This window comes from Nicotiana sylvestris, chromosome 4 (genome assembly GCF_000393655.2).
Source record: "Nicotiana sylvestris chromosome 4, ASM39365v2, whole genome shotgun sequence".
Taxonomy (NCBI): domain Eukaryota; kingdom Viridiplantae; phylum Streptophyta; class Magnoliopsida; order Solanales; family Solanaceae; genus Nicotiana; species Nicotiana sylvestris.
Window position 1 is genome coordinate 35556712 of NC_091060.1, and position 19912 is coordinate 35576623.

The 19912-nt window shown below is 36.3% G+C and overlaps 1 protein-coding gene across 2 annotated transcripts; it reads left to right on the forward strand.

The window, feature by feature from the left end:
• The first annotated feature begins 864 nt into the window (after window positions 1–864).
• On the forward strand, window positions 865–4939 carry LOC104213514 (auxin efflux carrier component 3-like). 2 transcript variants are annotated; one of them, XM_009763033.2, is made up of 6 exons: window positions 865–2311; window positions 2414–2690; window positions 2833–2918; window positions 3391–3548; window positions 4066–4142; window positions 4233–4939. In XM_009763033.2, exons 1-6 carry the CDS (start codon window positions 1117–1119, stop codon window positions 4297–4299), a joined length of 1860 nt encoding a protein of 619 aa, XP_009761335.1. In that variant the 5' UTR covers window positions 865–1116; the 3' UTR covers window positions 4300–4939. The 2 variants fall into 2 exon arrangements, with proteins under 2 accessions (XP_009761335.1, XP_009761336.1); XM_009763034.2 differs by having other exon boundaries at window positions 873–2311; window positions 2426–2690.
• The last annotated feature ends 14973 nt before the right edge of the window (window positions 4940–19912 follow it).

The following is a 19912-nucleotide window of genomic DNA, read 5'->3' on the forward strand; positions in this document are numbered from 1 at the left end:
CTCACTCCGATCCCCCCATGCCAAACCTATATATTTTATTCTTACTCAAACAAATTGGCAAATTTTAAGTTCGAGAATCAACTTCTCTAATTTTTAAATATAAATTTGATACCGGTTCTTAATTTTTTCTCAAAATATAATATCATAATCATAATTTAAAAGTAAAACATAATAAGATTAATTTTAGAAACTATAGTTGGCGAGCATTAATTTTGAGTTAAAGTTTTATGCAACGAATTCTTTTTTGAGTTTAAGTTTTATGCTATGAAAAAATCTTATTTTGTATGCCATCGGTGAAATTAACATATAAACAGATGTAACTATTCATTACAAACCTGCTAAGGCAACAAGAAAAATAGAAGAATAGTCTATTATAATCGATAAAATTACACTGATTCTGTAATAATTCAATATTGTTATATTATATATATATATATATATATATATATATGTATGTATATATATATATATATATATATATATATATATATATATATATATATATCTTAAATCCATTATTTTTCCTTGTCAACATCCTGTTTCAATTTCAACTGGCCCCCAAAGCTCTCTTATGTAATTTCCAGTTCAATTAGCTCATTCTCTACGCACTAAAAAAAACAGTTCGGTGCACAAAGTATTTTATATTTACGTTAAATTTGGAGAAGGGTCATATGCCAAAAGATGTGATATAGACAACCTACCCTAATGCAAGCATTACGGCTACTTTTACGGCTCGAACTCATGCTCTAAAGTCATACGGAGACAACTTCACCGTTGTTCGAAGGGCTTTCCCTACTCACATTCCACGGAGACAACTCTCCACACACTCTTTCCTATATATATATCATCTACATTTACATTCTCATGTATTTTCACTCTCTCCATTCTTCTCTTTCTTCTTTTTTCCCCAAAACACACTTCAATTCCCCAGTCCTTTTTAGCCCATTATTCCTCTCTGATTTGCTGCAGAAACAGAACACAACACAACAGAAAATCAGCCATACAGAGACACTACACACATATCCCTTTAGTCAGTATAGTACAATTAAATAACCACCATTCTTGATTTGTGCAAAACTAACCACATTTTCTTGTGTCCAAACTGACCAAAAAAAGATGATATCTTGGCACGATCTTTATGTTGTCTTGACAGCAGTTGTTCCTCTATATGTGGCCATGATCTTGGCCTATGGCTCAGTCCGATGGTGGAAAATCTTCTCCCCTGATCAATGCTCCGGCATCAATCGTTTCGTCGCCATTTTCGCCGTCCCCTTATTGTCTTTCCACTTCATTTCAATGAACAATCCTTATGAAATGAACTTCCGTTTCATTGCTGCTGACACACTACAAAAAATCATCATGTTAGTAGTGTTATGTTTATGGGCTAACTTGACCAAAAATGGTAGTCTTGAATGGAGCATAACAATTTTCTCACTTTCAACTCTTCCTAATACACTTGTAATGGGAATTCCTTTGTTAATTGCAATGTATGGTGAGTATTCAGGTAGTTTAATGGTACAAGTTGTGGTGTTACAATGTATTATTTGGTACACCCTTTTGCTTTTCTTGTTCGAATATCGCGGCGCAAAGATGTTGATCATGGAACAATTCCCTGAAACAGCAGGGGAAATTGTTTCATTAAAAGTTGAATCTGATGTTGTTTCCTTAGATGGCCAAGATTTTCTTGAAACAGACGCTGAAATAGGCCAAGATGGTAAACTTCATGTCACTGTACGAAAATCGAATGTGTCAAGAAAGTCATTTGCTATGACACCTAGGCCATCAAATCTTACTGGAGCTGAAATTTATAGCTTAAGTTCATCAAGAAATCCAACTCCAAGAGGGTCTAATTTCAACCACACCGATTTTTACGCAATGATGGGGTTTCCAGGAAGGTTATCAAATTTTGGTCCCGCGGATACAACTCCTAGACCATCTAATTTTGAAGAAAACTGTGCTCAGGGAGCTCTAACTCAGAGCTCCCCGAGGTTCGGATTCTACCCTGCACAGTCTAATTTGCCGGCTTCTTATCCGGCCCCAAATCCGGAAATTGCTTCTATAGTTCCTAAAAGCACGAAAATTCAGCAACAAGTACATTTACAGCAACAGCAGAATGGTAGGGCTAGCCATGATGCTAAGGAGCTCCATATGTTTGTCTGGAGCTCCAGTGCTTCACCAGTGTCGGATGCCGCAGGCCTCCACGTGTTTGGTGGCACTGATTTTGGTGCTAACGAACAATCTTGTCGGTCTGATGGTGCCAAAGAAATCAGAATGTTGATTTCTGATCACCCTCAAAATGGAGATAACAAAGGTATAATTCTTTTTATTATTACTGTCGTTTTCTGCTGACTGTCAACTTACCGCAATCCTTCTCTGTTAGTGGGATTTTACCTGATAATTTATTTTTTTGAAGCTGTTTCCCAAGTTAGTGACTTTGGTGGTGAAGAATTCAGTTTTGGAGGTGTTATTGTTGATGGGAAGGATAGAGATGAAAAAAAGGAAGAGAAAGAGGGTCTCACCGGATTACACACCAAGGCTGCCGGAGTTCAAGATTCCGGTGCCGGAAAACAGATGCCTCCGGCCAGTGTTATGACACGTTTGATTTTAATCATGGTTTGGCGCAAGCTTATCCGAAACCCGAACACCTATTCGAGCCTCATTGGTCTAATTTGGTCCCTAATATCGTACCGGTAATTGAGCTAATCATCCTATTAAGTTAATGATTAATTGTCTCTACTTCTTGAAACATTTTCAATTGATTTACAAATTGATTAGGGAAGGTGTTGGAATTTTCCATTGATTAATGTGGTTTGTTTTGTCCGTTTATTGTAGGTGGCATGTGCATATGCCAAAAATAATGGAGAAGTCAATCTCTATTCTCTCTGACGCTGGCCTTGGAATGGCTATGTTTAGCTTAGGTAAGTAGTCATCCTCATGAAAATGTAATTTGAAGAGTAACTTAAATTATAACCGGGTGCACGAAATATCCTGTATTTGCACAGGATCGGAGGGAGGGCCGCCCCCCTGGGGTGTGACATAAGCAGTCTACCCGATGCAAGTATCAATGGCTGCTTCCACGGCTCGAACACGTGACCTATAGGTCACACCGAGACAACTTTACCGTTGCTCGAAGACTCATAATTTGAGGAGTAACTTATTACTGGTAAATAGTTAGTGCATAGTGGCGGATCCAACAATGATCTCGCGAGTGCCTTAGAATCCGGTGCTTCGCTCCGACCCTATATAGATGTACAAATAGAGTTAAGAATATTTCATAATTCACTCTCCCAACTAAGAACCCATAACTTTTAAATTCTAGCTCCGACATTGCTTGTAAGAATGTTGATAATGGATTGTGACATTGGGGATTTTGTTATGGATTGATGATAGGTTTATTTATGGCACTTCAACCTAAGATAATAGCATGTGGGAACACAGTGGCTGCTTTCGCAATGGCTGTGAGATTTCTAACTGGCCCAGCAGTTATGGCTGCAGCTTCAATTATCGTTGGCCTTCGTGGTACGCTCCTCCATGTCGCCATTGTACAGGTAAACCATACATAATTAACAGTTGTGTCTTTTAATATATTATCTACTATTGGTTGGCAAGAAATGACAAAATTTCTATCTCATTCAATATAAGTATATACCTCTAAAACATACTATTTTATTTATAGATACACTATAATTTTTTGACGTGGTCAATTAACCACCCTTGATGCCTCTGTAGTTTCGGCCCCGTCGTCATAGTAAAGAATTTTTTACACTATCAGTTCAAGCAAAAGATATCTAGAAGTAAGTCTCTCCTTGATTAGTAATCTTAAAAACAACACATGTTACCTCGTACAAGAGGTAAAAGTGATTTGATGGCGTAAATATGATAGTGTATATAATCTAAACTCATCCAGAAATAATAGTTGAGCAAGAGTTTGAAGGAATTATATATATATATATATATATATATATATATATATATATATATATATATATATATATATATATATTCCCCTTTTCTTTTTTATTTATGAATAATTCAATACAATTGTTTGAAATGTTTGTATGTTAGGCTGCATTGCCACAAGGGATTGTTCCGTTTGTGTTTGCTAAGGAGTACAATGTTCATCCGGCTATTCTTAGCACTGCGTAAGTAAATTTCCCCTAGCTAGTTTCTTGAATTTCTTCCTTTTCTTCTGAATTCTTAACTAACAAAGTAACATTTTCTTGGAATTTCAGGGTTATTTTTGGAATGTTGATAGCATTACCAATCACATTAGTCTACTACATTATCCTTGGATTATAAGATAATTAAGGATCAAGCACCATTCTCCTGATTGCTGAAATCCATTAATGTGTTGTTTATATTATATGCAAGTGATTCTAGCCTTTTTGCTGTCGTTAATAGCCATCCACACGCTGAACCGGGTTTTCGGGCGTTCTAACACAAGTGGGAAAAATAAATAGCTGCGGAAATGGAATAAGATTGCGCATAAAAGCTTAGTGGACATCAATTACTTACTGACAAGAGAAGTGGTTTTTGGTTAGAAGAGTTCATTTCATGGCAATTAGAACATGTTTGGCTTAATTAGTCTGGAACCCTGATATAAGGATTATTTGCCTCCATCTGAAGGGAACAACACATCAAAAAATTCAAAAATGGAGGAAAAACAAATTGGGATTAGTCTAGTTGGAAGGGGACAAGAAGGCAGCAAACATGCTATGATAATAGTCTAGTTTCTCTCCATAACCATTTCACATGTAAAAAAATGAATCACTCCAAAACAATTTATCTGTACAATTGAGATTGATTTTGAGCTTTTGACTTTTTAATGTAGAGCAATGGTAGATTTTCAATTTTTTGTTTTAACTTGTTCTTTTTTAATCTTTATTAATTCCTTTGCGTCTGTTTATTGTAAGTCATTAAATAATACATATTTTGTTCACTTCTGGTGGTCATTGCTTTAGATTTGTAAGATTATGGTTCAAATCTCATGTTTGTTTCCTATAATGGATATGAAAGTGATGTTTTTCTTCCACAAAAGTTTATTGTGGATGATTCCCTTCTCTCTTCCTGTTTTTTCAGGGGACTTCTCCGTGGCCAAGAAAATAAATAAATAATGAAAAAGATATTAAGCTTCCATTTCATAGAATAGGTACTATAAATATAGGGGGGGGGGGGTGGGGGGGTGGGGGGGGTGGGGGGTGTTGAGATCTTAGGAAGCGAAAAAAAACAAAATAACCTTCCTGTGCTAAGGCTCTTTGGTTGATCTTTATACTTTTTTTCGGGGAAATAAAACTGCATAACCGCTATATATATAGTATGTTATATACAAAAATTATACAAATTTTATATACTATTTCGGTTACATAAATATAAATAATTTCTGACGCAAGCTTAAAAAAAAGAACTTTTTTGTTCTTTCTCTTTTGCAACAAGGCATTTTAGATAAGAGGGGCCGTATGAGATAGATCATCTAAAGAAAGCAAGCGAAAAGTGGAAAGTGTTGCTATTGAGCTATATTGTAGAAAACTAAATAATAGTCGGCAACCCCCTCTATATATATATATATATATATATATATATATATATATATATATATATATAAATTGAGAATGTAATTATTCTGGTCGACCAACCAAATGTGTAACTTGCTCAATAATAACCTATAATCCTAACCTATCCCTCTCTACTAAGAACACAAGAAGTAGGCTTTCTTGCAAGTTGTGCTTCATAATTTTTTATCCTCCTGAACCGGCTGTAATAGAGTCCGGAACCAAAATATGATTCTTTTGGACAAGTAGCACCTTAATAGGTGTAAAAAAAAGATGATATTTTTATATATAGCGCCCAAATACTGGGTGCTATACATTAACGTTAACTGTGCCGTTAATGTATAGCGCCCAGTATTTGGGCGCTATTTATAAAAAGCTAACACTAACAGGTATAGCGCCCAAAAACCTGGCGCTATACATAAAACTTTATGTATAGCGTCTAGTATTTGGGCGCTATATACCTTTTTCGTGGCCCCACCAATAATTTCTGACTTTAATAATTCAAAAGCGTATAGTGCCCACTTTTTGGGGCACTATATATATATAAAAAAAATATTCCGGCTAGCCATTTCCTATATAAAGAGGTTAGGATTGTATAGAAATTCATTCAAAAGGTGTATAGCGTAAAAATTTCCCGGCTAGCCATTTCTATACTCTTGTTGAAACGTTTATTGTTGTTAAATTCTCTAGCATTTTTTCATTATGTCTGAAGAGCGTAGAATAAGAGTTTCATTATATTGGGGGAGTGAGGTTGTGATGGAGAATAACTCCGTGGGCTACAGTTTACCTGCTCAGTGTCATGTTAAATTGCCACTTACAATGGAGTACGATAAATTGATATCGTTGTTATGCAAAAAAATGAGTGTGAGGAAACATTCAGTGATACTTAAAGTAACCGGAAGATATCCGTATTCAGTCACTCCGCAAGGGGCTGCTTTTTACTCGGAGTTTAACATCGACGATGATGAAACTTTGAGTGATTTTCTAAGGACTCCGGATGAATGCCGGAAATTTCTTGTAATCACAATGTTGGAGATGTACGTGAAGGTCGAAGACGTTCCAAAAAACGAGGTTGTGCGTAGTAGAGATAACCCCCAGTCATCGGGTGGTTATTTTGGAGCAGTTTTTGCCGGACAGGTTCCGGATGAAAGAGTTTTCCTTGATTTAAACTTATCACCGCCGGCGAATGAGCAGCGAGAAAATAATTTATACCCTGCTTTCCATAATTCACAAGACGAGTGGTAAACTTCAATTTTCATTTGTGTTAATTATGTATATTTTTGGTGTATTGAATTTGTAACTCATATATTTAATAGGGGGTACCGCCCGGATATGAATTTTACAAGTGGCCCATTCGGTAGTCATCACCTAATTGAAAACGTCCATCATGGAATTTCATCACATTACGACTTGTAAGTGAAGTGATATAGCCATATGGAAAACATTTATTAATTGAGTAGCTTTTTTTTTTGGTTGTGCAGTGAAAACGAGCAAGTTGAACCACCCGTACTCACTCAATTGCCCGAAAACGAAGTATTACATCGGGATCTGGTAGATGCACAGAGTGAGGAACAAAACAGTGATTACGATAACAATACCGATGAATCCGGAGATGAGACATCCTTTCCTCGTGAGGATGGTGATGCGCAGGATGAGGAGGAAGGACCTGATTTGAAGAGAGACCCCTCTAGACGAAGAGTGTACGAGTCCAAAGTGTCGTTTCATTCAAGGGAGATTCCTTACATTGATAACTTGCCAACTGTGCCGGATGTGGAAGCTCTCATAAGGGATGTTGATGAAATCCGGACAGCAATGTGGGATGAGTCTAGACCAACGATGCTTGCAAAGGAGATGCTTTTTTCTGATAAAGCGCGCGTAAGTAGGGCTTGTAAAATGCACAACGTAAAAGAGTGTCGTGAGATGCAGGTATGGGATTCAAGTCCGATGGTATACAAGGCTATTTGTCGTAGGTGGTATTGGCCATGTAATTAGATGTTGCGTGCGACCAAGAAGAAGACAGGCATGTGGAAAGTGGGTAAATACATTCCCACCCTCACATGCGAAATGGACACATTCAACGGGAATCACTTCAACTTGGATATTGACTTGATTTCTCTTATACTTATTCCGTACCTCGAAGCGTCCATAAGGTATAAAATCAAAGAGTGCATTACATCAGTCCACCAGGAATATGTCCATACCATTACGAAAAGAAAGGCATTTCTCGGGCGCAAACGAGCGTCTGAAATTGTCTACGGTAATTGGGATAAGTCATTTGCATCTCTGCCAAAGTACATGGCCGCACTGCAATACTTTAACCCCGGGACAGTTGTTGAATGGAAGCTTGAGCGGAGTCGAGCTGTATCCGGCCAATCCTAATAATCCTATATAATCCCATCTCCTCAAGTTAATGGACCACGCGGGGATGTAAAACTCTATGACTCAAAAACTCTCACAATAGATCCACTCTCCTGGCCCGGAAAGTCTACCTAAGCAATTGTCCGTCCCATATATACTCGGATCTATGATGGGGCTGCAGGGCTAATAGATCCAACGTCCGAGCGCCGGGATGTATAGTCGCGTCCATGTCGTCAATTGTAAATTCAAACAACATTAATTGTATTTTATTCTGTATATTAAATATTAATTTTTTGAGATACACAATTTTTAGCGTTATACAAAAATTATACCTATGGGTTCCAGGCTCGATATTTGAATCCCAGTAGCACCAAACTATCATTAATAATTATGTGTTTGTTTTATAATTTAAATTCATATTTTTTAATAACTTAATTGTACAAATTATATATATATATATATACCTTTGGGTTCCGGGCTCGATATTTTGAGGCCTAGTGGCACCAAACTATCATTAATAATTATGTGTTTGTTTTATAATTTAAATTCATATTTTTTAATAACTTAATTGTACAAATTATATATATATATATATATATATATATATATATATATATATATATATATACACACACACACACACACATATACACACATATATATATACCTATGGGTTCCGGGCTCAATATTTTGAGGCCCAGTGGTACCAAACTATCATTAATAATTATGTGTTTGTTTTATAATTTAAATTCATATTTTTAATAACTTAATTGTACAATTTTTTATATATATATATATATACCTATGAGTTCCGGGCTCGATATTTTGAGGCCCAGTGGCACCAAACTATCATTAATAATTATGAGTTTGTTTTATAATTTAAATTCATATTTTTTAATAACTTAATTGTACAAATTATATATATATATATATATATATATATATATATATATATATATATATATATATTACAAAAAGTCCTAGTAGCACCAAACTATCATTAATAATTATGTGTTTGTTTTATAATTTAAATTTATATTTTTTAATAACTTAATTGTACAAATTATATATATATACCTATGGATTCCGGGCTCGATATTTTGAGGCCCAGTGGCACCAAACTATCACTAATAATTATGTGTTTGTTTTATAATTTAAATTCATATTTTTTAATAACTTAATTGTACAAATTATATATATATACCTATGAGTTCCGGGCTCGATATTTTGAGGCCCAGTGGCACCAAACTATCATTAATAATTATTAGTTTGTTTTATAATTTAAATTCATATTTTTAATAACTTAATTGTACAATATATATATATATATATATACACCTATGGGTTTCCAAGCTCGATATTTGAGTTCCAGTAACATCAAACTATCATTAATAATTATGTGTTTGTTTTATAATTTAAATTCATATTTTTTAATAACTTAATTGTACAAATTATATATATATATATATATATATATATATATATATATATATATATATATCGACCCGACTAGTCGTTTTAAGAATTAACGCCTCGTTCAATGATTTAAGATCTCGACCAGCTTCGTAATATGTATTATGACTCGCATGTGAGGTCGAGTTTGATTTTCGGAAGATTTGGAGTTAAATATAAAGAATATTTTGAGGCTTAAGTTGGAAAAAGTTAACCGGATGTTGACTTATGTGTTAGAGGGTTCGGATGTGAGTTCTGATGGTTCGGTTAGCTTCGGGAGGTGATTTGTGACTTTGGAGAGTGATCGGAAGTGGTTTTGGAGGTACGATATATAATTAGGCTTGAATTGGCGAAGTTAGTATTTTGGCGAATTCCGGTTGATAGGTGAGATTTTGATCCGAGGGTCAGAATGGAATTCCGAGAGTTTCTGTAGCTTCGTTATGTCATTTTGGACTCGTCTGCAAAACTTGAGATCATTCGGACTAGTTTTCATGTGTTTCGGCATCGGTTGTGAAATTTGAAAATTTAATAAGTTCTTAGGCTTGAATCCATGCACAATTGGAGATGGAATTTGGGAAGAAAATTGTGGAACCTTTCAAAAATGTAAAATGATGATATGAAGGACCAAATGGTATCAGAATTGGATAATTTTGGTATGGTTGGACTCGTGGTTGAATGGGTGTTCATATTTTGCTACTTTCGTCGGATTCTGAGACGTGGGCCCAACGAGCAATTTTGAGTTAAATTTTGGATTTTAATGGAAAATGTAGAAATTCATATGTAATTAATTCTTATAATTTTTATTGATTGAATTGAATTGTTTATGACTAGATTTGAGAATTTCGGACACGAATTCGCGAGGCAAAGGCTTGAGTTTGCCGTGGAAGTTCGAGGTAAGTGTTTGTTCTAACTTTGGCTTGAGGGAATAGGATTAGGATGTTATTTGCTACTTGCTAATGTGGAGTACGGTGTATAGGCATGGTGACAGTTATCTATGCACCAGAGTCTAGCATGACCGTGGGTCTTAATTGCTTTTAATTCGAATAATGTGACACAATCTCCTTGTTTACTTGATGAGTTTCATATAATGTGAACGATTGAGGTAGAATTGTGATTGGTGTACTTTTGGAGCGTTAGCTCGAACATGAATGTGTTAGTTGAGGAAGAAGTGATTTAAAAAGAGAATGTGTTGTGAGTACTCCCTTGCCGGGATGTGTAGACTGATATATACTCTCCCTTGTCGGGATATTTTGGGATGTTAGTTGTACCCTTGTCGGGTTAAAGGTATTGAGTTGTTATCCTCCCCTGAAGGGGCCTACTATATAAAGTCAGACACTTATATATGATATTATGGGATCGTGTGGCACGCCGTCCACTTATATATGATATTATGGGATCGTGTGGCACGCCGTCCACTTATATATGATATTATGGGATCGTGTGGCACGCCGTCCACTTATATATGATATTATGGGATCGTGTGGCACGCCGTCCACTTATATATGATATTATGGGATCGTGTGGCACGCCGTCCACTTATATATGATATTATGGGATCGTGTGACACGCCGTCCACTTATATATGATATTATGGGATTGTGTGGCACGCCGTCCACTTATATATGATATTATGGGATCGTGCACGAAGGGCGATGTCGTGTACTATTTTTGATGAGAGAGTGTTAATGCACGAAGGATCATTCCGTGCAATCATTATGTGAGGTAAAGCACGAAGGAAAATGCCGTGTACTTTATATGATTGATTTGGTGAGAACGAGAGTAAAAGCACGAAGGATGATGCCGTGCAACTGTTGTTTTCCTACTCACCGTTGATGTGTTTACTTGTTATTAACAATTCAAGTGTATTAACTAGATAGGTCCCTTTACTGTTGTGACCCATTGTGTTCAAATCCATAGTATTTACGATACCTCGCCTTATTTATTTGTTTGTGTTCAAAACTCCAAATTTCAAAAAAATTGTCACATTTTTAAATCAATTGATTTCTCGTATTAAAGGTACTAATTCATTCGATATTGTACAGTAATTGAAAAGGGTATTTTCTTTATCAAATGATTTCAGAAATAAATAAACAATAACGTCATCTTTTCTTGTTGATTTCCTATTTGCGTTGGGAGATGTACTCTACTTTAAGTTAAGTGAATGAGGCTCCTTGAACATTCTTAATTGTATTGGGTTATGGAACCTATGAGTTGAGTAACATGAGAATATTGTTGTGCAATGTGAGACAGAAATGTGTGGGCACAAGGTGCCGGGGGAAAATATTATGGTTTTATTTAATGGCACGTGAGCTGTCCGTGCGGTTGTGACATAAATGTGGGCACGAGGTGCTGTGAAATTTTGAAGTGGGCTGAGACCTATATTATTATGATTATGAAATGAGGTGTCACAAGGTGACCTTTACTCGAAAGAATTATATTCGAAAGATGCTTATCTGAAAGATATCTATTTGAAGGAAATATATTCAAAATATATTTATTGAAAAGCATATTACCTTAGAGATTATTACTTGAAGGATTTATAGGCGAAAGATTTATATTTGAAGGACTTGATTAATTGATTGCACTTGTATTTATTATTTGTTGAGAAACATTTATGGTGTTCTTGTTGCCTGCTATTTATCTCACTAGTTGATCATTGTTGCCATCGTTGTTATCTGCTTCCTATTATTTTTGTACGCTATATGGCACAGGTTTATTCGGTAGTCTGGTCCTAGCCCCATCACTACTTCGCCGAGGTTAGGCTAGGCACTTACCAGCACATGGGGTCGGTTGTGCTGATACTACACTTCTGTACATTTTTGTGTACAGATCCAGGTATTTGATCAATAGTAGCTGTTTGTTGCAGTGGAGACCCGAGATAAACCTGCTGCAGCCTTCGCGGTCCTCGGAGTCACCTTCAATTGTACTTGTTTCCATATGTTCCTTTTGTTCGGAACAGTGATGTACTTATTGTGTATAACTCTTAGAAAAAAACTTATGACTTGTACTACCGGTTTTTGGAATTGTATTTTGTTCAGAGTAATTTAATTTAAAGTTAGTAAATACCCATATTATTAGAGTAAATGTTAGGCTTACTTAGTTTAGAAACTAGGTGTCGTCACGACTTCTTTGGAGGGATTTTTGGGTCGTGACAAGTTGGTATCAGAGTTCGAGGTTCATAGGTGCTACAAGTCATAAGCGAGTTTAGTGGAGTCTTGCGGATCGGTACGGAGACGTCTGTACTTATCTTCGAGAGGCTACAGAACTAGTAGGAAAAAAAAATTCCACTTCATTCATTCCTTATCGTGCAACATTTATTCAGCTTGAAGCATATATCTTATATTCGTTTGCATCCACTCATGTATGGAATTGCGCACTACGCCAATGGTTTGTGATACCGTAAAAGGTTATAAGAGAGACAGGGCTACTCAACCATTGTTACCACGTGTCGTTCAGATTTGAAGATATGGAAGCGCAAAAAGATCTTTCAGTTGTGCGCATGGGGGTGCATCAGATTCTGACATTTGGTTGATAGGTAATATCTTAAGAGGGCTTAATTAGTTGCCTAATCATCACAATCGTGGCATGGTCACGAGGTGGATGTAGATCCGAAGATAGTTGGGGGTATTAGAGATAATGTTGTTTGTATGGGATTTCTATTTGGCGGAGGGTACATATTAGCAAGCCAAGACACTGGAGGAAGCGAGTTTAATTGTCACGAGGATGACATGCGCCAAATAAATAGCTTGAGGTGTCTTATGACCGGTGTCGTACGAGCGATAAAGGTTAGTATTGTGAATCATCAGAATGTTTCATATAGCTTCGTGCTAAGTGAAGGGAGTCCACTATCAACGATCAAATTGTGGGGTCATGTGTCATATCAGTTTTGGCCTGAGATGTATTTATGTGGTATTCAAAGGTTCTCTGAAACTTGTATATGAGTAAGAGCTGAGATTTGTATAGGAAGATGTTGGGACTTTCGATATTCCTGTGTCCATAATAATTCTACATTTCGGTATTAGCAGGAACATGGAAACAATTTCAGAATACTCGTAGTGCTCCAATTAATCAGGGCACTCTCATGGGACAGTCATCATTTAATGCACCACTGGCATATGATTCCTTCAATGGTTATCCTAGTTATCCGACACAGACTCAGAATGAGAAGCCGAACTGTAGATGAGTTGTTATGAATGTGGTGATACTAGGAACATCATGAGAAATTGTCCCAGACTTGGGAGAAACCTACTTTAGTAGAACAGTCAATCCACACACTCCATTATAGTTACTAATCAACATACACTACAAGTTAGAGATAGAGGACGAGCGGGTAGATGGCGCCTAAGAGGTGGAGGCCCGACCCATTGATATAATTGCTATGGTGTGGCTAAGACTACTACACCAGATGGTGTCGTTATAGGTACGATTCCGATTGTTATAAAAAGGATATTTTTCCTTAATTTGATTTGGTTCTAAAAATTGAGGCGAGTCCTCCTATTATGCTCTGCTTATGGGTGAGCTTCGTAATGTTGTGACCCACTTTTAAGTTTATCCCTGTTGGGAGATTTGATGATATTGACCCGTGTATATCATTTTATTTTGTACACTATTAAGGGCTATAAGTCCAAAAAAAAAATTAAATTACTTTCTATTACTCACTATAGTGGATTTGATGTGATTTCAGAATAATTGATTTCAATTTTTATGAATTGTACGCCCTATTGGTATGGGGGTTCATTTTGTGTTGAGATGTTTATCGGAATTTATGAGAAGAAAGAAAAGAAATGGAAAGAATTCAGTTGGCACAATGTGCAATTACTTGTGATGCAGAGTTGAGGACGAGATCCTCACAATTTTTTTATATGATGTGAAATATTTAAAACGGGCTACAAGCCACGGTGGAAGTTATATAAGGACGAGGTCCTTGTGGTGAAAAATTTATATGTTTAAATTCTCCCTTTATGAAATTTAAATTTGTACTATAGTATTAACAGGTAGTCATGCCTGTTAGGCTTATTTGATAAATTTTTCTTATGTGATTCTGTGCATATTTAGCCATATTTATGTTGTAGCTATTGAGTTTTGACCTACGAGGTGAGTGCCCAGGTGGCGTTAAATGTGATTCGTTGATTTGGGTAAATAATGATGAGGTTTTCATGCCTCGCGATTGGTTGTCAGTATTGTGAAAAAAAAAGGGAATTGAAATGAGATTTTGGTTAACATGAGGTTAATTGACGATTTTGTAATTGATTGTGAACAACTAATGAGATCAGAGATGTGGTTAAGGTCATACATATGATGCGTTTTATGTCAAGATATCATTGTGATAATGTCATGCTTGTAATGCTGAGATTAGTGTTATTGATATATACATTGTGGTGCTTTGTTGGGTTGTAGATGTGTTGTTAGGAGTTGTTTTGGGTTACTCTCACAGGTGGATAAGCCCAATTACAGGGGAGGCTCTGCCGAAATTTCTGAAAATTTTGGGAGTTAGAAACATTTGGGACATTAAGATATGCGAAGATAGAGATAAGTTACATTATGTGTTTAAGAGCGGACACTACTTCTTATTTGAGGGTGAATGACCCTAAGTGGGGGAGTGTGGAACAACCGTTAAGTGCTATTAAAAGGTTGATGCGTGCGTAGGCACGAGTTGCTATAGCCAGGTGAGACTAAGATCGTGTGATGATGTGAAAAATTGGACCTTTTTGAAAATGTTCGGAATGTAAGAAATTTGCTCTTAAAGTTTACAAATACGGGTAAGAGAAATAACCTCAATTGAAATGGTATTGTCAAACTTATTTGAATGTGGTAATGTGGTATCAACAACGAGCATATGTGTAAAAGTAGAAACATCAATTTAATGTCCTCAGAATAATTCTTGGCACGTTCGAGAACGAACGTATATTTTAAGAAGGGGAGAATGTAACGACCCGACTTGTCGTTTTAAGAATTAACACCTCGTTCAACGACTTAAGAACTCGACCAGCTTCGTAATATGTATTATGACTCGCATGTGAGGTCGAGTTTGGTTTTCGGAAGATTCGGAGTTAAATATAAAGAATATTTTGAGGCTTAGGTTGGAAAAAGTCAACCAGATGTTGACATATGTATTAGAGGGTTCGGATGTGAGTTCTGATGGTTCGGTTAGCTTCGGGAGGTAATTTGTGACTTAGGAGAGTGATCGGAAGTGGTTTTGGAGGTACGATATATAATTAGGCTTGAATTGGCGAAGTTAGTATTTTGGCGAATTCTGATTGATAGGTGAGATTTTGATCCGAGGGTCGGAATGGAATTCCGAGCGTTTCTGTAGCTTCGTTATGTCATTTTGGACTCGTCTGCAAAACTTGAGGTCATTCGGACTAGTTTTCATCTGTTTCGGCATCGGTTGTGAAATTTGAAAATTTAATAAGTTCTTAGGCTTGAATCCATGCATAATTGGTGATTTTGATGATATGTGATGTGATTTGAGGCCTCGACTAAGTCCGTGATGTGTTTTCAGACTTGTTGGTGGTTTTGGTTGAGGTCCTGGGGGCCTCGGGTGTGTTTCGGGTGAGTTTTGAGCGAGTATGGACACCCCGGAACTTAGAAAAATGTAGAGGGCAGCAGTGGCGGCGCGGACCGCGCTCTTTCTCGCGCTGGGCGCGCGACTGCGCAGGGGAAGAATCTGCAGGTCACTGGTCCTACTTCGGAAGCTCATATCTTTTGATACACAAGGAATTTTGAGGTGATTCAAAAATGAAAGTTGTAGCCCTTCGTGTCTAGTTTGCAGAAAGATAAAGATATCGCAATTTGAATATCTGTAGAGAAAGTAATGGCCAAAATACTAAAGCCTGTCCCTGCAGAGCAAGGCCTGCGCGACCGCGGACGTTTCTGTGCGGACCCCGCTGATTTTGCGCGGACCGCGGTCTTTTTTATGCGGTCAGCGGTGTCAGAATCCGAGGGGTACTCTATAAATACGAGGTTTTGGGTTTTTATTTGATATTTTGACCTAGAGAGCTCGGATTTTGGCGATTTTTCGAAGGTTTTTCAAGAAATTGATCGGGGTAAGTGATTCTAACTCAGATTTGGTTAGAGTACATGAATCTATCACTGAATTCATCATTTAATTCGTGATTGGAGATGGAATTTGGGAAGAAAATTGTGGAACCTTTCAAAAATGTAAAATGATGATATGAAGAACCAAATGGTATCGGAATTGGATAATTTTGGTATGGTTGGACTCGTGGTTGAATGGGTGTTCATATTTTGGTACTTTCGTCGGATTCTGAGACGTGGGCCCCACGGGCAATTTTGAGTTAAAGTTTGGATTTTAATGGAAAATGTAGAAATTCATATGTAATTAATTCTTATAATTTTTATTGACTGAATTGAATTGTTTATGACTAGATCTGAGAATTTCGGACACGAATTCGCGAGGCAAAGGCTTGAGTTGGCCGTGGAAGTTCGAGGTAAGTGTTTGTTCTAACTTTGGCTTGAGGAAATAGGATTAGGATGTTATTTGCTACTTGCTAATGTGGAGTACGGTGTATAGGCATGGTGACGGTTATCTATGCACCGGAGTCTAGCATGACCGTGTGTCTTAATTGCTTTTAATTCGAATAATGTGACACAATCTCCTTGTTTACTTGATGAGTTTCATATAATGTGAACGATTGAGGTAGAATTGTGATTGGTGTACTTTTGGAGCGTTAGCTCGAACATGAATGTGTTAGTTGAGGAAGAAGTGATTTAAAAAGAGAATGTGTTGTGAGTACTCCCTTGCCGGGATGTGTAGACTGATATATATACTCTCCCTTGTCGGGATATTTGGGTCGTTAGCTGTACCCTTGTCGGGTTAAAGGTATTGAGTTGTTATCCTCCCCTAAAGGGGCCTACTATATAAAGTCAGATATTATATATGATATTATGGGATCGTGTGGCACGCCGTCCACTTATATATGATATTATGGGATCGTGTGGCATGCCGTCCACTTATATATGATATTATGGGATCGTGTGGCACGCCGTCCACTTATATATGATATTATGGGATCGTGTGGCACGCCGTCCACTTATATATGATATTATGGGATCGTGTGGCACGCCGTCCACTTATATATGATATTATGGGATCGTGTGGCACGCCGTCCACTTATATATGATATTATGGGATCGTGCACGAAGGGTGATGCCGTGTATTTTTGATGAGAGAGTGTTAATGCACGAAGGATCATTCCGTGCCATCATTATGTGAGGTAAAGCACGAAGGAAAATGCCGTGTACTTTATATGATTGATTTGGTGAGAACGAGAGTAAAAGTATGAAGGATCATGCCGTGCAACTATTGTTTTCCTACACACTGTTGATGTGTTTACTTGTTATTAACAATTCAAGTGTATTAACTAGATAGGTCCCTTTACTGTTGTGACCCATTGTGTTCGAATCCATAGTGTTTACGATACCTCGCCTTATTTATTTGTTTGTGTTCAAAACTCCAAATTTCAAAAAAATTGTCACATTTTTAACTCAATTGATTTCTCGTATTAAAGGTACTAATTCATTCGATATTAGTACAGTAATTGAAAAGGGTATTTTCTTTATCAAATGATTTCAGAAATAAATAAATAATAACGTCATCTTTTCTTGTTGATTTCCTAATTGCGTTGGGAGATGTACTCTACTTTATGTTAAGTGAATGAGGCTCCTTGAACATTCTTAATTGTATTGGGTTATGGAACCTATGAGCTGAGTAACATGAGAATATTGTTGTGCAATGTGAGACAGAAATGTGGGGGCATAAGGTGCCGGAGGAAAATATTTTGGTTTTATTTAATGACACGTGAGCTGTCCGTGCGGTTGTGACATAAATGTGGGCACGAGGTGCTGTGAAATTTTGAAGTGGCTTAAGACCTATATTATTTATGATTATGAAATGAGGTGTCACAAGGTGACCTTTACTCGAAAGAATTATATTCGAAAGATGCTTATCTGAAAGATATCTATTTGAAGGAAATATATTCAAAATATATTTATTGAAAAACATATTATCTTAGAGATTATTACTTGAAGGATTTATAGGCGAAAGATTTATATTTGAAGGACTTGATTAATTGATTGCACTTGTATTTATTATTTGTTGAGAAACATTTATGGTGTTCTTGTTGCCTGCTATTTATCTCACTGGTTGATCATTGTTGTCATCGTTGTTATCTGCTTCCTATTATTTTTGTACGCTATATGGCACAAGTTTATTCGGTAGTCTGGTCCTAGCCTCGTCACTACTTCGCCGAGGTTAGGCTAGGCACTTACCAGCACATGGGGTCAGTTGTGCTGATACTACACTTCTGTACATTTTTGTGTACAGATCCAGGTATTTGATCAATAGTAGCTGTTCGTTGCAGTGGAGACCCGAGATAAACCTGCTGCAGCCTTCGCGGTCCGCGGAGTCACTTTCAATTGTACTTGTTTCCATATGTTCCTTTTGTTCGGAACAGTGATGTACTTATTGTGTATAACTCTTAGAAAAAAACTTATGATTTGTACTACCGATTTTGGGAATTGTATTTTTTCAGAGTAATTTAATTTAAAGTTAGTAAATACCCATATTATTACAGTAAATGTTAGGCTTACCTAGTTTAGAAACTAGGTGCCGTCACGACTTCTTTGGAGGAATTTTTGGGTCGTGACATATATATATATATATATATATATATATATATACCTATGGGTTCCGGGCTCGATATTTTGAGGCCCAGTGGCACCAAACTATCATTAATAATTATGAGTTTGTTTTATAATTTAAATTCATATTTTTTAATAACTTAATTGTACAGCCCGAAACCCATAGGTGTATATATATATACCTATGATTTCCGGTCTCGATATTTTGAGGCCCAGTGACACCAAACTATCATTAATAATTATGTGCTTGTTTTATAATTTAAATTCATATTTTTTAATAACTTAATTGTACAAATTATATATATACCTATGGATTCCGGGCTCGATATTTTAAGGCTCAGTGGCACCAAACTATCACTAATAATTATGTGTTTGTTTTATAATTTAAATTCATATTTTTTAATAACTTAATTGTACAAATTATATATATATACCTATGGGTTCTGGGCTCGATATTTTGAGGCCCAGTCGCACCAAACTATCATTAATAATTATGTATTTGTTTTATAATTTAAATTCATATTTTTTAATAACTTAATTGTACAAATTATATATATATACATACACACACACACACACCCCTATAGGTTCCGAGCTCGATATTTTGAGGCCCAGTGGCACCAAATTAACATTAGTAATTATGTGTGTTGATACAATTATTAACTTAATTGTTGAAAGTTTGCATTTTCAACTGCCAGTATAAGATACTTAAACAAAAGGAATTCTAAGCTAAAATACTACACATTACTACGCTACAAGGCTCTAAATTTTACTACGCTAAAAGGGTCTACATTTTACTACGCTAAAAAGGTCTAGATTTTACTATGTTAAAAAATAATCTAAACTAAACATAAACAACAAATAAATTTAATTGCAAATAAAACACAAAA

Coding starts and splice junctions, on each gene's coding strand:
- LOC104213514 (XM_009763033.2), top strand. CDS start 1,117: ATGATATCTTGGCACGATCTTTATGTTGTCTTGACAGCAGTTGTTCCT. Junction 2,919..3,390: donor AATGGCTATGTTTAGCTTAG/GTAAGTAGTCAT, acceptor GATTGATGATAG/GTTTATTTATGGCACTTCAA. Junction 3,549..4,065: donor TCCATGTCGCCATTGTACAG/GTAAACCATACA, acceptor TTTGTATGTTAG/GCTGCATTGCCACAAGGGAT.